General features: G+C 41.3%; 1 protein-coding gene across 1 annotated transcript in view; it reads right to left on the bottom strand.

The window, feature by feature from the left end:
- The window catches only part of BRSK2 (BR serine/threonine kinase 2), a 377,628-nt gene that overhangs the window by 55,383 nt on the left and 301,468 nt on the right, over window positions 1–20,777 (bottom strand). Inside the window, exons 6-13 of the mRNA XM_088666107.1 lie at window positions 20,415–20,448; window positions 18,478–18,546; window positions 15,974–16,120; window positions 10,876–10,907; window positions 9,534–9,698; window positions 7,125–7,222; window positions 4,151–4,301; window positions 245–310 (exon numbers count right to left, since the gene is read on the bottom strand). Of these exons, the coding sequence (XP_088522233.1) occupies window positions 245–310; window positions 4,151–4,301; window positions 7,125–7,222; window positions 9,534–9,698; window positions 10,876–10,907; window positions 15,974–16,120; window positions 18,478–18,546; window positions 20,415–20,448 (762 nt within the window). The remainder of the gene's footprint in view (window positions 1–244; window positions 311–4,150; window positions 4,302–7,124; window positions 7,223–9,533; window positions 9,699–10,875; window positions 10,908–15,973; window positions 16,121–18,477; window positions 18,547–20,414; window positions 20,449–20,777) is intronic.

Genomic DNA, 20,777 nt, shown 5'->3' with positions numbered 1-20,777 from the left:
ACAACGCCCATCATCCCTTGTCAGCATGGTCAGTAGTCAGGGATAGTCCGGCATCTGGAAGGTGCCAGGCTGGGGAAGGCTGGAATAGTGTGCCGATGTGGAAGAAAACTAGCTATTGGTCCACCCCAAACTGGGTCTCTTTCTCTCAAGTGCAAGCAAATTTTCCCCAGTGAGAAGGTAAGTACTGCATCTTTAAGGAATAGCAGTGAGGTAAAGGAGAGGAACAGATTGTTGGTGTTTATACCTTTCTTCTTTGTTGAATTTGGGATTGGCGTCACAGATATCCAGGCTTTTACTGAACATTGTTTTACTATGGCAGGAACAAAGTGAGAAAACAGAGTTACTAATGTGGACATTCATATGAGATTTGCCTGATGCAGTCCCTGAGACCCACCCACCCAAAGTTACCCCACCCATTTTGAAGAAATGCTCTGGAACAGGGATCAGAACTGTGTTCATTTACCAATTGGGTGCCTTGCCCCGGAAAGGCACCAAATTTATGGGTGTGCTCAAATTAGATTTGACTTATACTACACCAGGCATCCCCAAACTTCAGCCCTCCAGATGTTTTGGGCTACAGTTCCCATCATCCCTGACCACTGGTCCTGTTAGCTAGGGATCATGGGAGTTGTAGGCCAAAACATCTGGAGGGCTGCAGTTTGGGGATGCCTGTACTACACCATTGAAGTAAGTGGGGAGACTTGATACTGATTTTGATGATGAAGGCTCAAGCCACAACTCTCAAGTTGGTCATGGTGGCATGAGGCAAGATTCATTTTATACAAACCATGTCTCTAAAACTTCTTGCACATGCCTTCCCCAAACCCAAGTTAGCCAATGAGGAAATGCTGACCCAAAGTAGAATCATATTCATCACAGAGATTTGTGAGACATGTCAGAATTCAGCCGAGGCCACCAATATTAAACATGGTCTGAAGAATGCAGATTCAGTTAAGTGGTTCAAAATGGCCTCTGCTATACATACCTTGTTCCCACAAGTCCCCCCCCCACCCCCAATGGCCTCATCTGCAAACAAAGGTCTAAAGGACAGGTCTGGCCTATGGACAGTTGATCTGGAGGATACCAGACCCAAATGAAAGTTGTCATTCAAGATAATCAGTGTAAAGTACCCACAAGAAAAAGCACACCAGTTTGTTGATGGAACCAACTCTCTCAGCTCCCCTTCCCGTTCTTAATCTGCTCCCTGTACTTCATTCTGTTTGCTTTAAGAGAAGCCCAAAAGCCTATGGCACCCATCTTTGGAGGGAGAAAAAAAAGAACCTGTTGCAGGAAAATGCACCATGAACGTGGCAGCTGCTATGGCATTGATGTATCTTGGGGGAGATGAAAGGCTGAGTTTATAAATATGATGAAGAACGATGTACTAAAGTCCCCAGAATAGAAAGACTAAAAGGAAATGATGTTTACAGTAACCAAAACAGCAAATGGAGGAAGCAGGATTTTCAGTAGAGAAATGTTAAAAACCAAGTTGGTTTTAGGATATTCAGCCCTGCATTTTATCTCTTCCCTCAGTAATAGTGAACAGGGAGGGAAGAGGCAGGGAATATATAAAGAGCCAGATACACTGGGAAAAAATGTAAAGCACTGAAGAAGCTAAGTAACACTTTCCCCTCACATTAGGGTTGGCAACTAGCGGGGTTACAATAGGCCAGTCAAACCAGCACAACAGATACCTGTGCACTTTTGAGTCTCAGGCAGCCAGGAAGACAATGCATGGCAACAAAACATTTCAAGCACAGACAGACAGAAAGCAATTGAAGGTAGAGTTATGCTGGTAGATAGCTCCTTCATCCCACCCCTTGGCAGGCTTCACATATTATTAAATATTCTCCACAAATATGTCAAAGAAAAGGTAGAGGTTCTTTCCAAAGCCCATTAATATTTCTCCTTTCAGCTGCATTAACTATGAACCCCAACTCTTATTTCCCCCCAAAACCCATGCCAAGATTTTGTGTGGTTTTGTGCCACAAACCTTGGGTTTTGTACCACCACCTGCAGTGTATTGACACATCAAAGGATCCTAGGTAAGGATGCTGAGAATTATCTGCTATAAATCCTGTTAGAACCACAATTTCCAAACTGTTTTAGGAAAGGGAATTAGTGCTGGACCACTTATGCCTTGAGAATGTTGTTCTTCAGGGCAGATGGAACTCTAACAAAAATTGCCTTTCAAATGCTACTTGGAGCATAATACTATGCTGGAAGCCTTACAAAGTTTGCCTCTTGGTTGGATGTACTTGGGTTTTATTACTGATGGTACTGACAGTCTTCCTGTCAGATGGTCACCATCTCCAAACACCTTTGTTGTTAATGAACAGTCCATGTTCTGAATAAGTACACTGGCAGTAGTCTATGCTGTATGCCTTTGCAATCTGAAGATGAGGTGGCTCATCTGATTTACCAAAGTGCAGTCAAATAATAATAATTCATTCTATGTCTGTTCCATTTCCCTGTTCACAATCACACATTGGTACCTTCCTTTAGCAGCTATGGCCTAACAATCAACTATATGAGCAAAAGCGCAGATGTTCTATTTGGCATGCATTCTGACTCACAAAAATATGGACGCGCCCTTTGCTGTGTGGCACAACCTTTTGTATAAAAGCATCACTTCAGAAAAAACTCTTTGGACTTCTGTCAGTTTATCAGTTTCTACTAAAGCAGTGTTCATGCTCCCCATCCCCTGCCAACATTCAAATAAATAAAAGCACACACTCTCATTTGGTGAGAGACAAAGCTGTGTAATATTTGCACTTTCCTGAGAATCTGCTATGCAACTGCCACCCCAAGGTGAGAGATAGCAGGAATTGTGCAAGCTACTTTGATGTATCAGGATTAAGGCAGGGTCTTAGAATCAGGAAATGACATTCTTCCTAATTTGGGTTTTCTTTCTCAGTTGGCTAGTCCTCGCAAATTCTACCCAGACAACTGCTTGATGTAAATTGGAATGCAAAACAGCATGGTGAGTTTCTGATATTATCACAAGCTGCATCCATCATTCTGTTCCCGAAGAGCTTCATTGTTAGGTAAGCAAAATTCTCAGCACCCAAAATGGACTTTTAGAGTTGAGACAAGGGAGCCTATGTAATCAATGGTGATAGCTCAGTATAGTAGCAGTTTAGCCTCACCATGCTTACACTTGCTTCTTAGCCTGTCATCTCTGATCGAATTAGCCTCGACCACTACATCATTTACCAAATTACCATTTCACTACTTACTTTTCAGGCATCCTGTTTTGCTCAGACCAAAAACTGTAGAGTGCACAGCTATCTACCCCCAGCAATCAAACTTGGTTAGTCTTGGCAAATTACTCTTTGCACACACTAGAGGTTTAACTGCAGTGGACTACAGGCCCTCTTGTGTTTTCTACTTGGCGACTGGACATCAGCTAAAGTTGGGGAGGATAAATGCTATGCTAAAAACTGAGGCACCGGTCTGTGTTGAAAAAATTAAATTAAGCTAGATGCACAGAGTTCTTTAGTACATTTCTATATAATTTTAACACACAGGGGGATTTCCTTTCATCTCTTCAGCTTTTAGACTTTCAGTCCCACTCAAAATATAACCAGAAGACCACAAAGAAGTCCACTGAGCTTATTTATGCTTTCCTGGAGCACAGTTATTTATTTATTTATTTATTTATTTACCGGTATTTATTTATTTATTTATTTTATTTGTGGCCATCTGCTGCTCACTGCAACACCATGGCTGCCATGTTTCTTCAGTCAGAGATAGGAAATAATTGATTTTCACATAAGAAACATGCACACATTTTTGGATGAGACCAGAGGCTATGGTGACACTTTTTATTTAGCTGAGATGTTTATCTTTAGCCTATGCAAGCTTCTTTTGGTAATTATTCCCTCCCCCCAGCACTGCTCTGAAATGCTGGATGAGAAGCAAAGGAGTAAAAAAAGTATACATATAATTTTTTTAAAAAAGCAACAGTAACTAGAGTAATAAAGTAATTAAGTTATCTTCCTTACAGATTTCTGCACGGGCTACTGTGAGAAAACCTAAACTGATGCTGCTTCACCTGGATAAACATTATGGTGCCAGCTGAGATGGCTTCCGAAACTCTGAGCAAATGGCACAGGCTTCCTGACTTTTGGCTTTGGGGACCACCTACCTCTGTCCATGCTGTGCCATTTCAATCGCTCTGCGAGCTGGAACCGGGGATCCTCCATCTGTCACACTCAGGACCTCCATTGACTTCCTTTCTGGCCTCCGCTTCCCATGTCTGTTCAGCATTGGAGAGTCCACACGCTTTCTGGGGGGGTCTTTATGCAGAGATAATGCAGTCAGCATGGCTGAACACACCTCAGATGTCCCCGGCTCAAAATACTTTGCTTCCCAGGAAATACCCACACCATATTTTCTAAACTGAAAAAATAGGGGACCCCAGTGGAAAATTGAAACATTAAGACTCCTCTGTACAATATCACACATGAGAAACCCCTCTTCACTCCATGAATATCTCTCAACTATGAGTTTCCATTCAGAATGGAAACCATGAGTATCTCTCAACAGCTTTTCAAAAATGATCTTCAACTAATATAAGCAAACAAGTAAAAACAGAACTGTGATTATCTGGAGAGTGAAATGAAAAATGAACTTCTCCCACTTAAACTTCTCCCAGTTAAATAAATTGCTGTTTAAGGTGGGTAAGCTGAAATGATAAGAGTGCTCACTTCACTCCTCCACACTGCTCTTGCCTTGCTGCTGGGAAACAAACCAGAGTCTGTTTAAGTCTGAACCCAGGCTTGTGGTTTATTTCTCTCCAAACAAACCATGCTCAGAAACCATGGTTTGTTCTTGGCTTACTGCTTGTAGCTTGTTTGGAGGAAGCAATGAGTCCTGGTTCAGGCACCATAGTAAGCCAGACCCTGGCTTGCTTCCCAGTAGCACAGCAGAAGTGGGAGATGAACAAAGCAAGCTTGCTACTCACTTCATTAAGCCATAGTTAACTTTCATCTCTGGTTTAGCTTTACGTGCTAACCAGGCCAATGTAGCAATCACTGAAATGGAGATTACAATATTCCAGACAAATAGCAGCACCAGACAAATGGAGAGTACAATATTCCAGATGTAGAGACATTTTAGGTAAGAAGGTTTTATATTTGCCTGTAAGCAGGTACTTAAAAGTTAAATGAAGGCATCTTAGAAGGGCAAGCAAGATAGAGCCTAAGCTTGCAGGATTAAACTAACATTTACTGCCAATGGGTCTTGTAATAAAAAAATAGCAAAGATGGAGTCTGGCATTTACTGGAGAATACTGTATAGGAATCTGCCACTTTTAGCCTATGCAACACTCAGGAATGGTCAACAACAGTGTTCTGCCCCAGTTCTCCAACAACTAACTTGCCTTTTCAATATGTTATGTGTGTTAAAAACTCTTGTTTTGCACTGAAGAAACTACTGCCCTCTGACAAAACAGGGGTTTTTAACTACAGTATACCATATTTTATACCCTCACGTCTTGATTTATGTGACCTTTCATCTCATCATCCCTCTTCCCCAAGAAACCAAAGCAATGTTATAGCCAGGCAGAATGGAAACAAATAAGCATTATTGCATGTGTGCTGATGAGTTTGTTCTTGACAGTAGGGTTGCTAGAGTAAAGTTTTAAAAAGAAGAAATGCTGCTATCTATTCTCATAAATCTGCAGTGGCCTGTATAGAGAGATATCTGTGTGCTTTGTGCAACTGTGGAATAATGTCAAAGAGGATATCAGACTACATTGCAGGAGAAATTTTGGTTCAATAGAGAGGAAGAAAACATACTTCTGAGAGAAGGGAACCACACACATGCACAGGATCAAAAAGAGGAAAGTTAAAAAAAGAAAAGAACAACAGACTACCAGAGTTGAATCATTCATTTAGCATCAGCTAGAATTCCAAAGCCTGAACTATTGCTCTAAGCTTTCTCAAATTTGCCCATGTGCACCTAGACAGATGAACACTTATTCTGCATGGCATGCATCTTTGAAGTAAGTAACATCTCCAAGCAACTATTATTACACCATCACTACTTCCCTGATCCTTTCCTCTCATCTCTTTGTTTGAGGCCACAGTTAATGGCTAATGATGAGATATTCATCAGAAGCATGATTGCTCTCAATTAAACCTTGCTTTGCATTCCCAGAGATATTGCTAGGAGCAAAGAGCTAAACTTATCCACCATGCTTCCCTTGGGAAAGGAAGCACAACTAACACTTGAATAATAATGCACATGAATTCTAAAATATGATGACACATCACACAGATATATGCAGCTCAGAGATAATGGTAACACATTCAGGGAAGACATTTTTCTTCCTGCACAGAAAAATCCAGACAATAGTTTGCATTAGTGCATGAAACGAATGTTAGGATACATCTGTGGCATGCAAAGAGAAGGAGGAAAGCCTACCTCAGAGGCACAACTGAGGCATAAAATTGCACTTGCCTGCGCAGGAAGTCAAAATTCAACCACTTAAATAATAAGTAGCAGAATGATCTTTTGTGCCAAAGCATTTAGTCAAATCAATTAATTGTCTATGGAGCTTTAAGAAACTCCCCTATATGTATAATTCATTGTCTAGGGAGTATACCTTAAGAAGTCAGAAACAGCACATCAGAAAAGACTCTCCCATATTTTTCTATAAGCATTACGTGAGATATAGTAAGAAAGCAAGTATGCTGCATCCACATTATTTAAACCCACTGGATTCACTGGAAATGCTTCCTTTCTGCTTTATGTGCATACATAGCTAAGAACATGTTTCGAGTGAAGTGATCAAGGACTGCTGACTGTGGCTTCAGTATGAAGCTCCAAGTTCAGTCTGAGGCACACATGGAGCTCCATGCACACATGGAGCTCCCACCCACACCAGCTTTTATTTCGGTGGTAGGGGAAACTCTAGCCATGCAAGGAGATGCATAAACTGGTGCAGGTAGGTCTGTATCTATATGAGACTTTCTGAAAGTGCAAGGAGCTTCTCAAATAGACTGAATATTATGTAACATGCTATAACACTTGATAAGGTGTGGCCAGTCCCTCCAGTGAGAGCAACACCAAAACAGGGACCCACTCTAGAGACACACATTTGTTTCCAGGTATACCTATTTCATTTCTAGGAGGAAGGTCCTCATCCTCATGACTAGGATATCTCTCTTTCCGATCAAGGAGAAGAAAATAAATCATTTTCTCTTGGTTTTCTCTGGAAAAACAACAATACATCATCATCATCATCCAATAAAATTTTCCAGCTTTCTGCAGAATATTAACTTCATTTATGATATCTTAAATATCTTAAATGATGGAAGAAAGAGCTAGTGGAGACATTATTGAATGGGCTTACCTACATGAATATCTACGCCTTGAAACAGAACTGTTACCTTCTGAATTGTTTTTAGTTGACAGAGTTAATATGATGCTCTCAGGTCATAAGAATATTAAAAGAGCCCAGCTGGATCAGACCAAAGGCCCATCTAGCCCAGCAACCTGTTCTGACAGTGACCTGTTCTGACAGTGACCGACAGATGCCCATGGGAACTCCATGAGCAGAACCAGTGCAGAACAGCACTCCACTGACTTGGGAATCCCCGAAGCTGGCATTTAGCAGCATACTGCCCTCGACAATGGAGGTGGAACTTAGCAATTGAATCGTTGGGGAGACAGAATATGAGGGATATGAATACATTTATAAATAAATAAATGTTTTGCTCTGTGTAAAACACTCTCTTCACATGGGAAAGATGCAAATAATGAAGACACATTTCCATGTGCAGGGACACATTTTGGTTGGGTTTTTACATGGAGGAGTATTCAAGCATATAACCCTCCCCTCTGTATCTGAAGTGGTACAACTTTGGTCCCCAAGCGTGTTCTGCCTCTGCCACCACAGCCAGAAGCTGTGAGAGGCAGCAGCGTCCCTGGCCTGTGAGGGAGCCTGTGAGGAACCCTTGACTTGTGATGGAATGAACATTCAGTTGCTCTGGCGGCCATTCCTGAGCCAGAGGAAGCTACAACTAACCCAGAATGTGGCAGCTAGACTGGTGACTGGGAGCGGCCGCCGAGACCACATAACACCGATCCTGAAAGACCTACATTGGCTCCCAGTACGTTTCCGAGCACAATTCAAAGTGTTGGTGCTGACCTTTAAAGCCCTAAATGGCCTCGGTCCAGTATACATGAAGGAGCGTCTCCTCCCCCATCGTTCTGCCCGGACACTGAGGTCCAGTGCCGAGGGCCTTCTGGCGGTTCCCCCGCTACGAGAAGCCAAGTTACAGGGAACCAGGCAGAGGGTCTTCTCGGTAGTGGCACCCACCCTGTGGAATGCCCTCCCACCAGAGGTCAAAGAGAGCAACAATTACCAGACCTTTAGAAGGCATCTCAAGGCAGCCCTGTTTAGGGAAGCTTTTAATGTTTGATGGATTTCTATATTTAAATATTTTGTTGGAAGCTGCCCAGAGTGGCTGGGGGAACCCAGCCAGATGGGCGGGGTATAAATAATAAATTATTATTATTATATATTATATTATATATGCTTTTCTGCGATTATGCAGGTGGCAACTCTTGTCTATTTTACTATATTTTAAAAAAATATAAGGAGCTGCCTCTATAACTCTGGTTAGTAGCCAAGGTTAAAAATAGTCTGAATAAATAAATAAGAGGCTGAGCTATGAATCAAGAGGGCTCTCATTTGAATCTTGCTTCTGCTGTGAACTCACAAGGTGGCTTGAGACAGATCACTGTTTGTCAGGTTCAGCCCCTCACTTCCTACCACCTGCAAGATATACTGAGCTACCCTACAAGATAGCTGTACTACAACTAAATAATGCATATGGAGCACTTTGTACACATAATAATAATAATAATAATAATAATAATAATAATAATAATAATACTTTATTATTTATACCCCACCCATCTGGCTGGGTTTCCCCAGCCACTCTGGGCAGCTGCCAACAGAATATTAAAAACATGATAAAAGATCAAACATTAAAAACTTCCCTAAACAGGGCTGCCTTCAGATGTCTTCTAAAAGTCAGATAGTTTTTTTATTTCCTTCACATCTGCTGGGAGGGCGTTCCACAGGGCGGGTGCCACTACGGAGAAGGCCCTCTGCCTGGTTCCCTGTAACCTCACTTCTCGCGGGGAGGGAACCGCCAGAAGGCCCTCAGAGCTGGAACTCAGAGTCCAGCTGAATAATGTGGGTGGAGACGCTCCTTCAGGTATACTGAGCCGAGGCCGTTTAGGGCGCATTACAGTAGTCCAAGCTGTATACTGATGTTGAGTATTATTACTACTAGTAGTTGTAGCAGTATCTGACAGAATTGCATCAGCTCCTAGTAACCCCCAAGAGATTCCTGCTAGGAAGGATAGATAATACTGAACTGGGTGGGTGACAAGTCTGATTTAACACAAGGAAGTTCTTTCACATCTGAATCTGCTGAAAAAGTATTATTTGCTCATCTTAATATACATGGTCCTTGCACCAGAGTAACATTATGTCACAGAATGCTTACTCTTCTGTTAGCAGGTCCTGTAAGAGTTTATTTCTGTCACGAAAGCAACCTAACGAGTGCATGCTCTCTAAAACATCAGGATCAATGTCCTCCAAGGAAGGGAGAGAGCGAATCTGCACCTTTCGAGGAACTGGTTGTTCTGGTTCTGGCTCATTTTTACCCCCTCTGCAGAAAAGGAAACAGAAAAAACGTAAAACATGGTAGCATTTTAATAACAAGGCTATCAAAAGCCTTCTGTCTTCCTAAGAAAAGACTTCCTCAATCTTCATAATTTAAAAGGACATTAATACCATGAATACCTTGCAGATCCACTGAATAGTAACTTCATATATGGAAATACGGTAAGCCCCATTCATTTCAGTAAATGCATTTTCAAGTAAATATGCAACCGTGGGCTAAAGTATGAAGGACAGTTGCAAGACATGGATTTTTAGCAGCACAGATTGAGCAAGCATCTAGGTAAAATATTTACTATGGGCAATGAAGATCCTCAGGAATGTGCATTCAAGAATCACAGTTACCAACCTGTTTTAGGGGATTTCTATTTTTAGCGTACTGCCACTTTAATTTAATGCAAAACAAAATCTTATTCATAAGCACTCTATGAAGCAGAATTCACTATCTATATTACGAATGGAACCCAAGTGCAATGCCTTGTTCAGCTGTTAGCTGTCATTCCTGTACTTGATGTGTCACAACATTTCAGTCTAGCTGACCCGTTTTATCTCCTGAATGTTACCACTGCTATCAGTCATGGCAACAGCAGGTACACACACCTTCACACTAACAGATACTGATGTCATAAAAATAAGGCTCATTTTTCAGGTATAGGCAGACTGGGTGTGACTGGGAAAGACTTTTGTTTGCAGATAAAAAGTGTTTCCATGTGCTCTGGCACCCGTCACAGTGTCCTGATGGGCCAGAAGCAATTTAGTCATACTGGCCACATGACTCGGAAAACCGTCGGTGGATAAATGCTGGCTCCCTTGGCCTGAAGTGAGATGAACGCCACATCCCATAGTCAAGTTTGACTGGACTTAACCATCCAGGTTAGGGGTGCTTCCGATATGTTTTGAGCAACCATGAATGCTGGAAAGAAACCCATATATTCCCCCTGTGATTTTAAAAAGGGATATCCAAAATAGTGTAGCATGCACAGGAATCTCTAACAGTACTAATCTAATCAGTGAGCACAGACAATGGTGGGCCTCTATTTTTTTCTGCTGAGCTCATGGTTGCCCACAATGCAGACATGGTGCAGAAGCTATGTACAATTCTCTAGCTTCCCTGAAAAGCAGTGACTTTAATATGTCTTTCCAAACATCAACAAAAAGTTACTTACATATACCATATGTGCTTCTGAATGTGTTCTAGCTACAAGAAAAGAGTAAACAAAAGAAATGAGTAAACTCAAAATAACAGGTACATATGTTATGCTATTGAGCATTGCAATTTGGTCAACATCAGAGCACAGAGGTGTTATCTCTACAGAAGAGTCCCTGTCTCTATTCCTATGGCAGGATGCTGTGACTACACTAATAATTCTTTTTATACACACCAAACCCAGATAAACAAGTGCCAGTTGTCCCTCATCCTCAAACTGCAACATATTACAGGTGAAAATAGCTGCAGGACAAAGCTTATTACCAGAAATTGGTCTGGATTGCATGCAAAGGGGAAAAAATGTTTTTAAGTGACAAGCCTAGAACCTCAGCATCAAACATTTCTCAGTCAAATTGTACAGGAACGAATTTTTCAAAAATTGGCATCATTTGGAGACATCACGTTACATGTCACACAAAGAAGACTTTGTGCTTGCCTGACTCCACCCCCCACATCAAGTTCCTGTTCTCTCCAAGGGTGCACAACACAGTTCTGGCCTATTGCTCTGCATCATGGTGTAATCTTTCTTGCCCTTCTACCTCTGTCCACTGAAGGCTGAGGAAGGGAAAGATATGCCAGAGCTTGCATGAGATTCAGGGCTTTATTAAAGACACAGAAGCGAAGACCGAATGAGAACCCAGTGAGTCCAAGGACTGAAATACTGTAGCTATAGTCTTCAATTCTAAACAAACTGTGCTAAACAGAACTGCAGCAGGAGTTGTAGACCATGTACAGAAGTCACATGCTGGACCTTATCCTTGCAGCATCAAAATCAACCAGACAGATATGCAAAATGACTTTTAATCATGAAGGCCATAGACACATACAGTAATTCTTGCTCTGCCTCATCCAATGCTATTCAAACTAACAGCTGGCTAACAGAAGAGATAGACTGTTTGCTGGATGATGATTCCAAGTGAATGTGCCTCAAATCAAACTGCTGAGCTCACAAGTGCGCACTGTGATTAGGGGCTGAAACTATGTGTGACCTAGAGAAGGGCAGAGAACTGGAACGACTTATAAACCCCATTGGCTGAAGCAAGGGATCAGAAGCCCATTAAAACTGGCCAGCAAGAACTGAGGCAGCTGTCTTGCTCTCATTACTTTCCACTTCATTTCCAGACTAATGAGAACTGGAGAGCCAAAACATGTGCATAGCTACGTGAAGGAACACAACAGGCTGAGGGAAGACTGCTTTGAGACCAAGAGAAGCAGGGGAATCAGAGGCTTCTGTACATTATATAACAGTCATATTGGAACGCTCCAAACAGACTTCTTTTTTGTTTTAATGAGGCAGCTTATTTGGTGTGACTGTGACAGGGGTTTACCAAAATCAAAAGCACAAGGAACAGAATTCTGAACAGAAAAAGTTGAAAGTGGGTAAGAAAATCTTAAGTTTCCTCTATTTTCGATAGTAAAGGGAAATGTTAGGCTTGTTGTTCCAAACTAGCTCACCTTGTCAAAGCTAGAGTTTTAGTGTTAGGGAGAGTAAGGCAACTGTAATGGTAGGGTGGTCCCCAGCTACAGCACCGATCCCGCAAGGTTGGTTAGTAGCCTTGGGGAACCCCACCCTAATTCTTTCTCTCAGCTTCCAACACCCACTTATGGATCCCCTAGGACCAGGGGTGTGGGCTTCCCACAGTCTTACAGTGGTCACCTCTAGAGTTATGGAACAGCCAGCTGCATTCCAAGTCTCTGGCTTGACAACTTCAGCCTACCTCCCCTCTCCTCTCCCAAGCACTTTACCAATCAGTAGCATAGGCCTATGCAGCCCTAAGCCACATAAGTCAAGTAGCCCTTTTGTGTTTTCAGAAACCAGTACAGCCCACCGGTCCAATTAAACAGTTTGTGCAAATGGATCATAGGTAAAACGTAATCTCTAGGGTTGTAAAGAGCTGCTGTTTCCCCTTCCCCCTTAATGCACATTTCCTACTTCTGCCTTAGTTTCTAGACAGATATTCAACAGGTAAAGCCTTTTCTTGTATGGAAATCCAATAATGGAAAGAGCTTCACCATGACTGTGCTCCCTCTAATTTTGTGTTATGCCATGCCCACCCCCCAATGACAGGCATTTTGTGATGGGCACCCCCAGCACTCTCTCAAAAATAAGAATGCGTCTCCTGGTCTAAAAATTTTTGGTGGCCCTTGGTACAGATGAATAGGCTAAGGCCTATGAATGTTGGCTTCATTCTGAAGCCTTTCTACAGTTTCAGCTATCATGCATTGGAGCTAGTGAGGATGAAGGAAGGGCAGCTAAGGAGGGCAGGGCCAGATATACAAACAATCACACTCCTTTAATACACATAAGTCACATAACATACCTAACACAGAGAGACACCTGACACTGGCACACTCTTCTTTCTCTCATGCTGGCACACACAAAGGTTATGGGGAGAGAGGAACCAGCATTTCTGGGCTCCATTTGCTGAGGTGGGAACTGCCTTCTCTCCCCATTGCAAGGCCAATGCCTTCTTGGATCAATTCTGAAGATACATTACAATTGCTAAGGCGACAGTTTCCAACTCAGATGCTTTTTCAGTATTTCCCAGGTCAGGTCATGGCTGCAGCCAAGACTGAGACAATTTGACCCTTCATGTAAGGATATCAAATGGAAGTCTGTTGCGTTTCTTTTGCTCTTGCCACTGCAAGCTAAACATTGTAGGGCTAAAGAGGACTTGGTCAGAAACTAGCCTTTAAAATGCAGCCGTAGTGCTCGTTTCGGAAACCATTTTCAGGTTTTCTACTTGGGGATATGGAATATGTTCTATAAAATCAGTCTCTATTCTTACTCCAATTTAATTGCATTGAAATATTATGATGATATCATACATTCCTTGCTTGCTGCTGCCAACATGTCCACTGCCTTTTATTTTTTTAAAAGATGGCGTAATTAATTAATGCTTTGTTACTTTTCATTTACTTTAAAGTGACAAGGAAGGGTTACAGGAAGGCAATTGGTTTTGACAAGGAGTAGACTGAAGGTTTTTGCTATGCAGAGCTAGAGAAGGTGATCCACAGTGGGAGTTAATCTCACTCCTTCTACCTTCATTTAAAACATGGTATTTAAATGAGTTTAAGTGACAAAGGCATTTAACAGGCTTCCCCAAGAGGTTTTCCTTTCTGTTCTAACTAGTGCTTGCTACGTTTAATGCCATTTTGGAAAGAAGCTTTAAAAATCCCATTTCCATATATCAGAGGAAGTGTAGCCCAGATATGGTCAAATTACAGCTTCCAAAATCCAGTACTATCGGCCATGCTGATTGAGGGTTATGTGAGTCCAACATCTGCAGGGCGGCATGTTGCCTACCCCTGCTATATCATATGGCCCCATTATGTATTATAAAAACAAGCTCTATAGACAAACCCGCAGTAGAAGTTCCATTTTTAATATTAGAGGAGGGATAAAGTTCTGCAGCTTTTTAGGAAGACCCCAAAATCTTTCATCTTCACATTAGAGATGAAAATAAAAGCATATGCAACTTCTCAAGTCGCACAGAGCTTGTGATCAGTCACTGTGGAAGGCTAGTTGTACATTACCAAGGGACAAATGCAAACACTCTGAATTACTATAGGGCTTATCCTCTCTTACTTTCCCCCCTGTTCTTTCTAGGCACAGGTCTGCACTTTTACACAGCACATCAAAGTGGGGTTTTTTGCCCTAAGCTGGAAAACTCATTCTTTAAAGCTAAATTGGAACAAGCATCAGTTTGGGTTTTCAGGAGATTTCCATTTGCTCCAATCGAGCTGTAAGGATAGCTATCATGGGGATAGCTCCAGAGGAAAAGATAAGAGACAGAGCTTTAAATAGCAGACCATGCCTGGAAAGAACGGAGGAAAGGTAAGCGATAAGTGTGCATAAGCCCTCAGTTAGATAGCGGACTTTGTAATGACCCAAGAATCAATAATGACAATGAAGCACTGAAAATTTACAGTAGTTTATATAAATAAAGGATGCAAGACTTTTTGCAAAACACACACACTGCTCTTTGAAACACAAGAATATACACAAAATATATGTGTATTGGAGTAAGGTGGGAAATCAGAGGGAACTCTGAAACTCAGCAACACCTAGATTGTGATGGATCTAGGATATTATGAGTTGCTCACTAAGCTGCATGCAACCTAGAATGATAATAAGTGGAACTGAAAGATAGGCAATTACTATGCAATGAGGTGAGGGTTTTGTTTCCACCTCTAGCAGATGTGTGTCTGGGAGGGTGTGGGGCTCACGTCATTAAATCATCATTTCATTTAATGTAGACTGACCTAATAGAGTGCTGTCTTCTGTGGGAAAGTCAAACAATGATCCAAGTTGTGATTTATAAATATTTTAACAGAATGAAGTTCTGAGAGGAGTTTTGGATTTACATTTTTTCATACATACTCCCATGCAGAAGGAATCTGTGAGCTCAATATTATCTACAAAATCATTGCTGGCACCTATATACTGTCTATGTTGTCTGGTACCAAAAATGCAAGAAATGTCACCAATTATATTAGACATCCTGCTTTTCAAAATTATTATTGGCATGGTATACACACCAAATGTTCCCATGCAACCCTGACATAGTTCCTCTGCAAAAAGTACCAAGGTAAAACTTCTCAGAAAACACAGGAGAGTAAATCTAGATACATGCAAGCAACAAAGTCTGGGTCCAAATACCAATGGTGCCAAAATTCATAAATGGAGGCTTTGTAATGGCAAACATATAACGGCAAACTCTGCAATCTGTTTGCAAGCTGAGCCCAAACTGCAACAACATGAGACCCAGGTCATTATCGGTTTACTTGCACCATCACTAGAGCTCCTGCTATCACATCCATCACTTTACCTTTGTAAAGTGCAACAAAAGGATGTTCTATTTGATGGCCACCCTGTGAGATCTATCCCACCCCAACCCTCATTTCAACAGCAGCATCCCAAGCATCAGTGGCCACAGTATGAAATTTTATGTTTGTACAGAGCTCTGACATTAAATAAAAACACACAACTTTTAGAAGTGGAGGTGATGAGTGGAAAGCAGAAGTCACGAGATCTACAGTGAATGCCTTCTTACCGTCAGCCGTTTCGAGGCATCCACTTCAATCATCCCCCGCAAGAGATTTTGACAATCTGGCGGGATGAAATGTGGCATATGAAACACACCACGTTTCACTTTCTCCAGCAGCTGCCGCAAGTTATCGTCATCGAATGGTAGGGCACCCTGAAACAGCATGGCAGAGGAAAAAGTAGTAGAGGAAGGAAGAAAGGTAAATGGGTGTTGGACACAAGCAATGACAGAACAGAGGAGAGAAATGAGGAGACATTCGGGCCCAAACTACGTATGAGGTTAGTCACAATGCAGGCTATTAACTGCAGAGTATTTTTCTGATAAACAGTCCATGTGAGGAGAGGGGTCCCTGCTCTAGACTGGGATCCTAGTGTGAGAAGTGTAGGAGAGGGCAAACTTCTGCCAAGCTAGATCATGTCATCAGAAAGGGACAGCTTTGTTTGGACTTAATTTAGTCATAACAGAGTACTTGAACATGTCGGAATGGCCTTAGCTCCCTAAATAATGTGTAGTGCCAGAAATGGTTGAATCCTGCCACTAGCTACTCAACAGAACCAAATTCTGTCACGTGGTTTGGCCCTAAAATAATGGACCCATAACAAAGATTGGGTAGAGAACAATTCTGAAAGCAGCATATCCCTTTATCCTTTTCATAGAAAATAAAACTTGGTGGAACATAGATAATTATCTTGAATTTTAATTAGACAATGAGGAACAGAACATAGCATGAATGGTTTTCAAGAAAATTATCCATAGATACAAAGATTTGCTTAACTTCAGCTTAGCTGTTTAGTTGTAGTTGCAACTCAAGGCTTTGATCTGGTGGCAATCCTCCAGGGCAAACTCTTAGCAGCAGATGTGTTTATCTGCTCCTCAGTTCTAATCTCCTCTGGACATATTTACACCAAACACTAAAAGACGGCTGTTTAGCATGGGAGACTTTTCCACCTTACAAAATGTCAAAAGGCCAGAAGGAAGTGTGACTGACCAGAATATGACCTATGTTCAGTGTTCACGCGTAAGACAAAGGCTTTCTTTCTAAGGTCTTTATTCAAAATAGTCAGTTCAGAGAGCTGGGATACCATCAGCTCCTGGTGCTAACCAAATAGCTAGATCACATAATGTTCAAGCTGACCAGAGACCGCAATGAATATGTGTTTCTCCACTAGCCTAAAATGAAGATATAAAATCCAGTGGGTGATATGGTAATGGCTTTCTCAAAAACATATTCTGCATCAAATAATCTCTCTGGGTTACCTCTTATCCTTGCCTTCAGTATGCTATGAAACATAGCAGAAGCAAATTGGGGGAAAACTGGTTATCAAATTTCCCATGTTATCCACAGGATTGCCGAATCAGGCCCCAAACTGAATCAAGGCTGCCTTGCATGTAAATGTGTAATGCTGAGTACCAAAACAAAGCCTTTGATAGCATAAGGTTTATAGCAATATATTAATCAAAGGATACCCTCTGACTATTAAGCCACTAAATCCTCCTAATGTCCTAACTATATTTATGAATTATAACAATGTTGACATTTGAATGTAGTTGTATTAGGTTTCATATGGAAGGTCTAGTGTTGCAGAATATATCTTAATTTACACCCAGTGATGATATAATTTGCAAGTAAGTAGTCTGAAATTATATGATTTAAGTCAGGTGTATCTTGTTAAGCATGCTTTTTTTAAAAAAGAATAAAGCATGTCTTTCTACCTAACAGCTAAGTGCAGACAAAGCACATATTTTTAATAACTTGTTGGGAACAGCCCAGAGTTGCTGGGACATCCCAGTCAGAGAGGAGGCATATAAATAATAAAATTATTCTTATTTTTATTACACAGATATTCAGCCCAATTTCAATGAAATATTGATTAGATAACGAGAAATTTGACAGACATTGTTTTTCTCAACTTCTTTCAGCTATGTTTCATGATCTAACTAGACCGATGTAATTCTTTCTAATACATGTCCCTTTCTCTGAAAAGGAATCAAACATATTATGGAAACTATTCTCAAATTTTGTTTCACTTTGTTTCTTTCTGAGTCTTTAATAAATGGGTGCTCTACTATTTAATAAATGGAATGTGATGAAAGTGTTATTGATTCCATTTGTATGACCTTGTTGTCTCCATTACATACGAGTAATGTATGTACACTAGTCTGGACACTTCCTTTATAATACCTCTCTCATTTCCTTTGTTAGTACACACACACACACTGCTTTTGACAGCTTTGGATTTTGCCAACAAGCCCTGACCTGATATGGGCTTGCATTGATCCACTCTGGGCAAATCCCAGCTCAGTCCCATTTGGTTTAGAGTCTGGGATTTGTCCAGAACAGATGCACAGCCTTAATACACGCCTATGACAGATATGTAGGTACATGTGCAGAGGGATGCTGAGCAATCCAGCAAAATTTTGAGCATGGCATTTTTGAAATTATGATTCAATAGACCATCATGAATGCAAAAATACAGTACTTGTCCTATATAGTGAAGGTAATGACTCACCACTAACAATGCAAACAAAATGACTCCACAGCTCCAGACGTCTGCTTTTCTCCCATCATATTTCTCCCCCTGTATAATATGGAAATAGGAGATTTAACTTGAAGGTTGTTAGATAAATAATTATCCAGGTGTCCTTGAATTCAGTGGGAGGAAACGTTCTTTTTCTCCAAACTACACCAATATATTACACAGATCTCATATATTACAAAAAAATGTTTAATTACACACAATGAGTATAGGGTATATTTAGTACAGTTTGGCAGGTAAGAAGTAGAGAAGACCACCTTTTGAAAGCACAAAGGACTTACCGTATGTTAAAACAGTAAACAACAATTTTAACATAACCATACTGCTTAAGCCTATGCTTTCCCAATCTGTCACTCTGCCCTGCATAGAACATTAATCTCCCAGTTTAAGGACCTCTCAGTCACTGTAAATATATCACATTCAAAATTGCATCTACATATGGCACTAGCCAGGTTAGCATGGGCATAGTGCCCACCCATTTAGGAATTGCCTTAGGGTTCATTAGAGCTGCTTTGCCCTTTCCCTTTCTGTGGACCTGTATACAGATCTCCAGTAATGTAACACCCAGATGAGAGAGAAGGCCGGAGATGGATAGGAAGTTATGCACACACCTCCCATTCCAGAGGATGGATTCAGTACTGTGGTACGCATTGTGCATACACAGAAGGGAGAAGGGATGAAAGGGTTATTGTAAATCTAATGTCAACCACTCAGAAGGTAGGAGAGGAACCTTTGGCACAGGAGCCAAAGCATGTCTCTCAATTTGGCCCGTGAAATCGTTCACCCAAAACCAAACCCACCTGCTCCACACCTGCTGTTATATTGCACAGGCTGAATGTCATAGGTGACATCTGCTACAGGGCAGACAATGACATGGTTAAAAAGGTACAACAGGGAGTTTAAAGTTAACTTCTAACTTTTCATTTGCCAGTGGCTCTCATGCTGACACTGAGACACTGGGAACTCTCATGCAGCCAGGCGAGTTTGCTGTCAGAGCTGGTCAGGGCTTGTGCTATGACTGCCACTGAACTCTGAACCCCTTTGAATGTTGAGAGGTGGGCAGGGCTGCAGGAGGGGGTATTAAGGATCCAGCCCACTGAATGAGCACATAATTTTCAGTACTTAAAGGAAAGATTAAAAGAGGAAAACTTTAATGTTCAATTCAACTCTCTGCATTTGTTTGTTTTTAAAGTTACCCCATGACATGAAGAAAAATGTCTGGGGAACTCTTATTAAGAAGTATTGTATGTCCTTGTCATTGTCTATGATCCACAGGATGATAAGGAGAATGTATTGGAATGGCATGGGTAAGAAAATCTCTGAAGAATCAGCACAAAACCTGAAATGTTAGAGATGCCTTGAGGATATGAAAAAGCTGTTTCTCTCCCAGTTGGTTCTTTATGGGGCTCGGAATTAGTCATATTTGCCAGATCATGATATCAGCTTTCAATCCCCTGCTACTGATTTTATGAAGCTTAAATTCACAATTGTCCCCCGAGTCTGACAAGTGGGAACCAGACCCTTTTGTTTACCAGGTCACTAGGGGCTGCAATAGTTGTCCATTATTCTCCCCTGTTGTCCAGTGACACACCAAGAGTAGCGCGTTTCACCTTTCTTAGGTGAAAACTGAAAGGGCAGAAGGCAGCTCAAAAAAATAGTTTGAATGGGAAAATAAAACCAAGTAAACACAGGGGACTGTTGCTCTGGCTGTTAGTGATCACATGAATGTCCTTGTACTGAAATTTTCTAAACCCCTTGTATTATTCAGACAACCAGACAATGTGAGAAAATTTAAGACTTTTGTAATGGAAGTGGAGGACTATCCAGAGATACCCAATAATAAAAGAGGGAAATAAGTTGTTGTTGTTGCTGCTGCTGCTGTTGAAAAAAGAAGTTTTAAGCTCACTTACCCGAATTACTTCTGGGCAGGCATAATGTGGTGATCTGGAAGATAAAAAAAACATGATCCAGTGAGTACTGAATTCCTCATTTTTATTTATTGTGTGAATAACAACAACAACAACAATTAACAACAACAACAACATGGCTTCCAACACATATAAACCAATAAAATGTCAAACATTAAAAACCTCCCGATACAGGACTGACTTCAGATGTCCTCTAAAAGTTGCGTAGTTCTTTATCTCCTTGACATCTGATGGGAGGGCATTCCATAGGGAGGGCGCCACTGCTGAGAAGGCCCTCTACCTGGTTCCCTGTAACCTCACTTCTCGCACTGAGGGAATCATTAGAAGGCCACTGGAGCTGGACCT

This window comes from Zootoca vivipara, chromosome 1 (genome assembly GCF_965207765.1).
Source record: "Zootoca vivipara chromosome 1, rZooViv2.hap1.1, whole genome shotgun sequence".
NCBI classification, from domain to species: Eukaryota; Metazoa; Chordata; class Lepidosauria; order Squamata; family Lacertidae; genus Zootoca; species Zootoca vivipara.
Note: the sequence above shows the minus strand (reverse complement) of the source record. Positions and strands in the feature narration are given on the sequence as shown.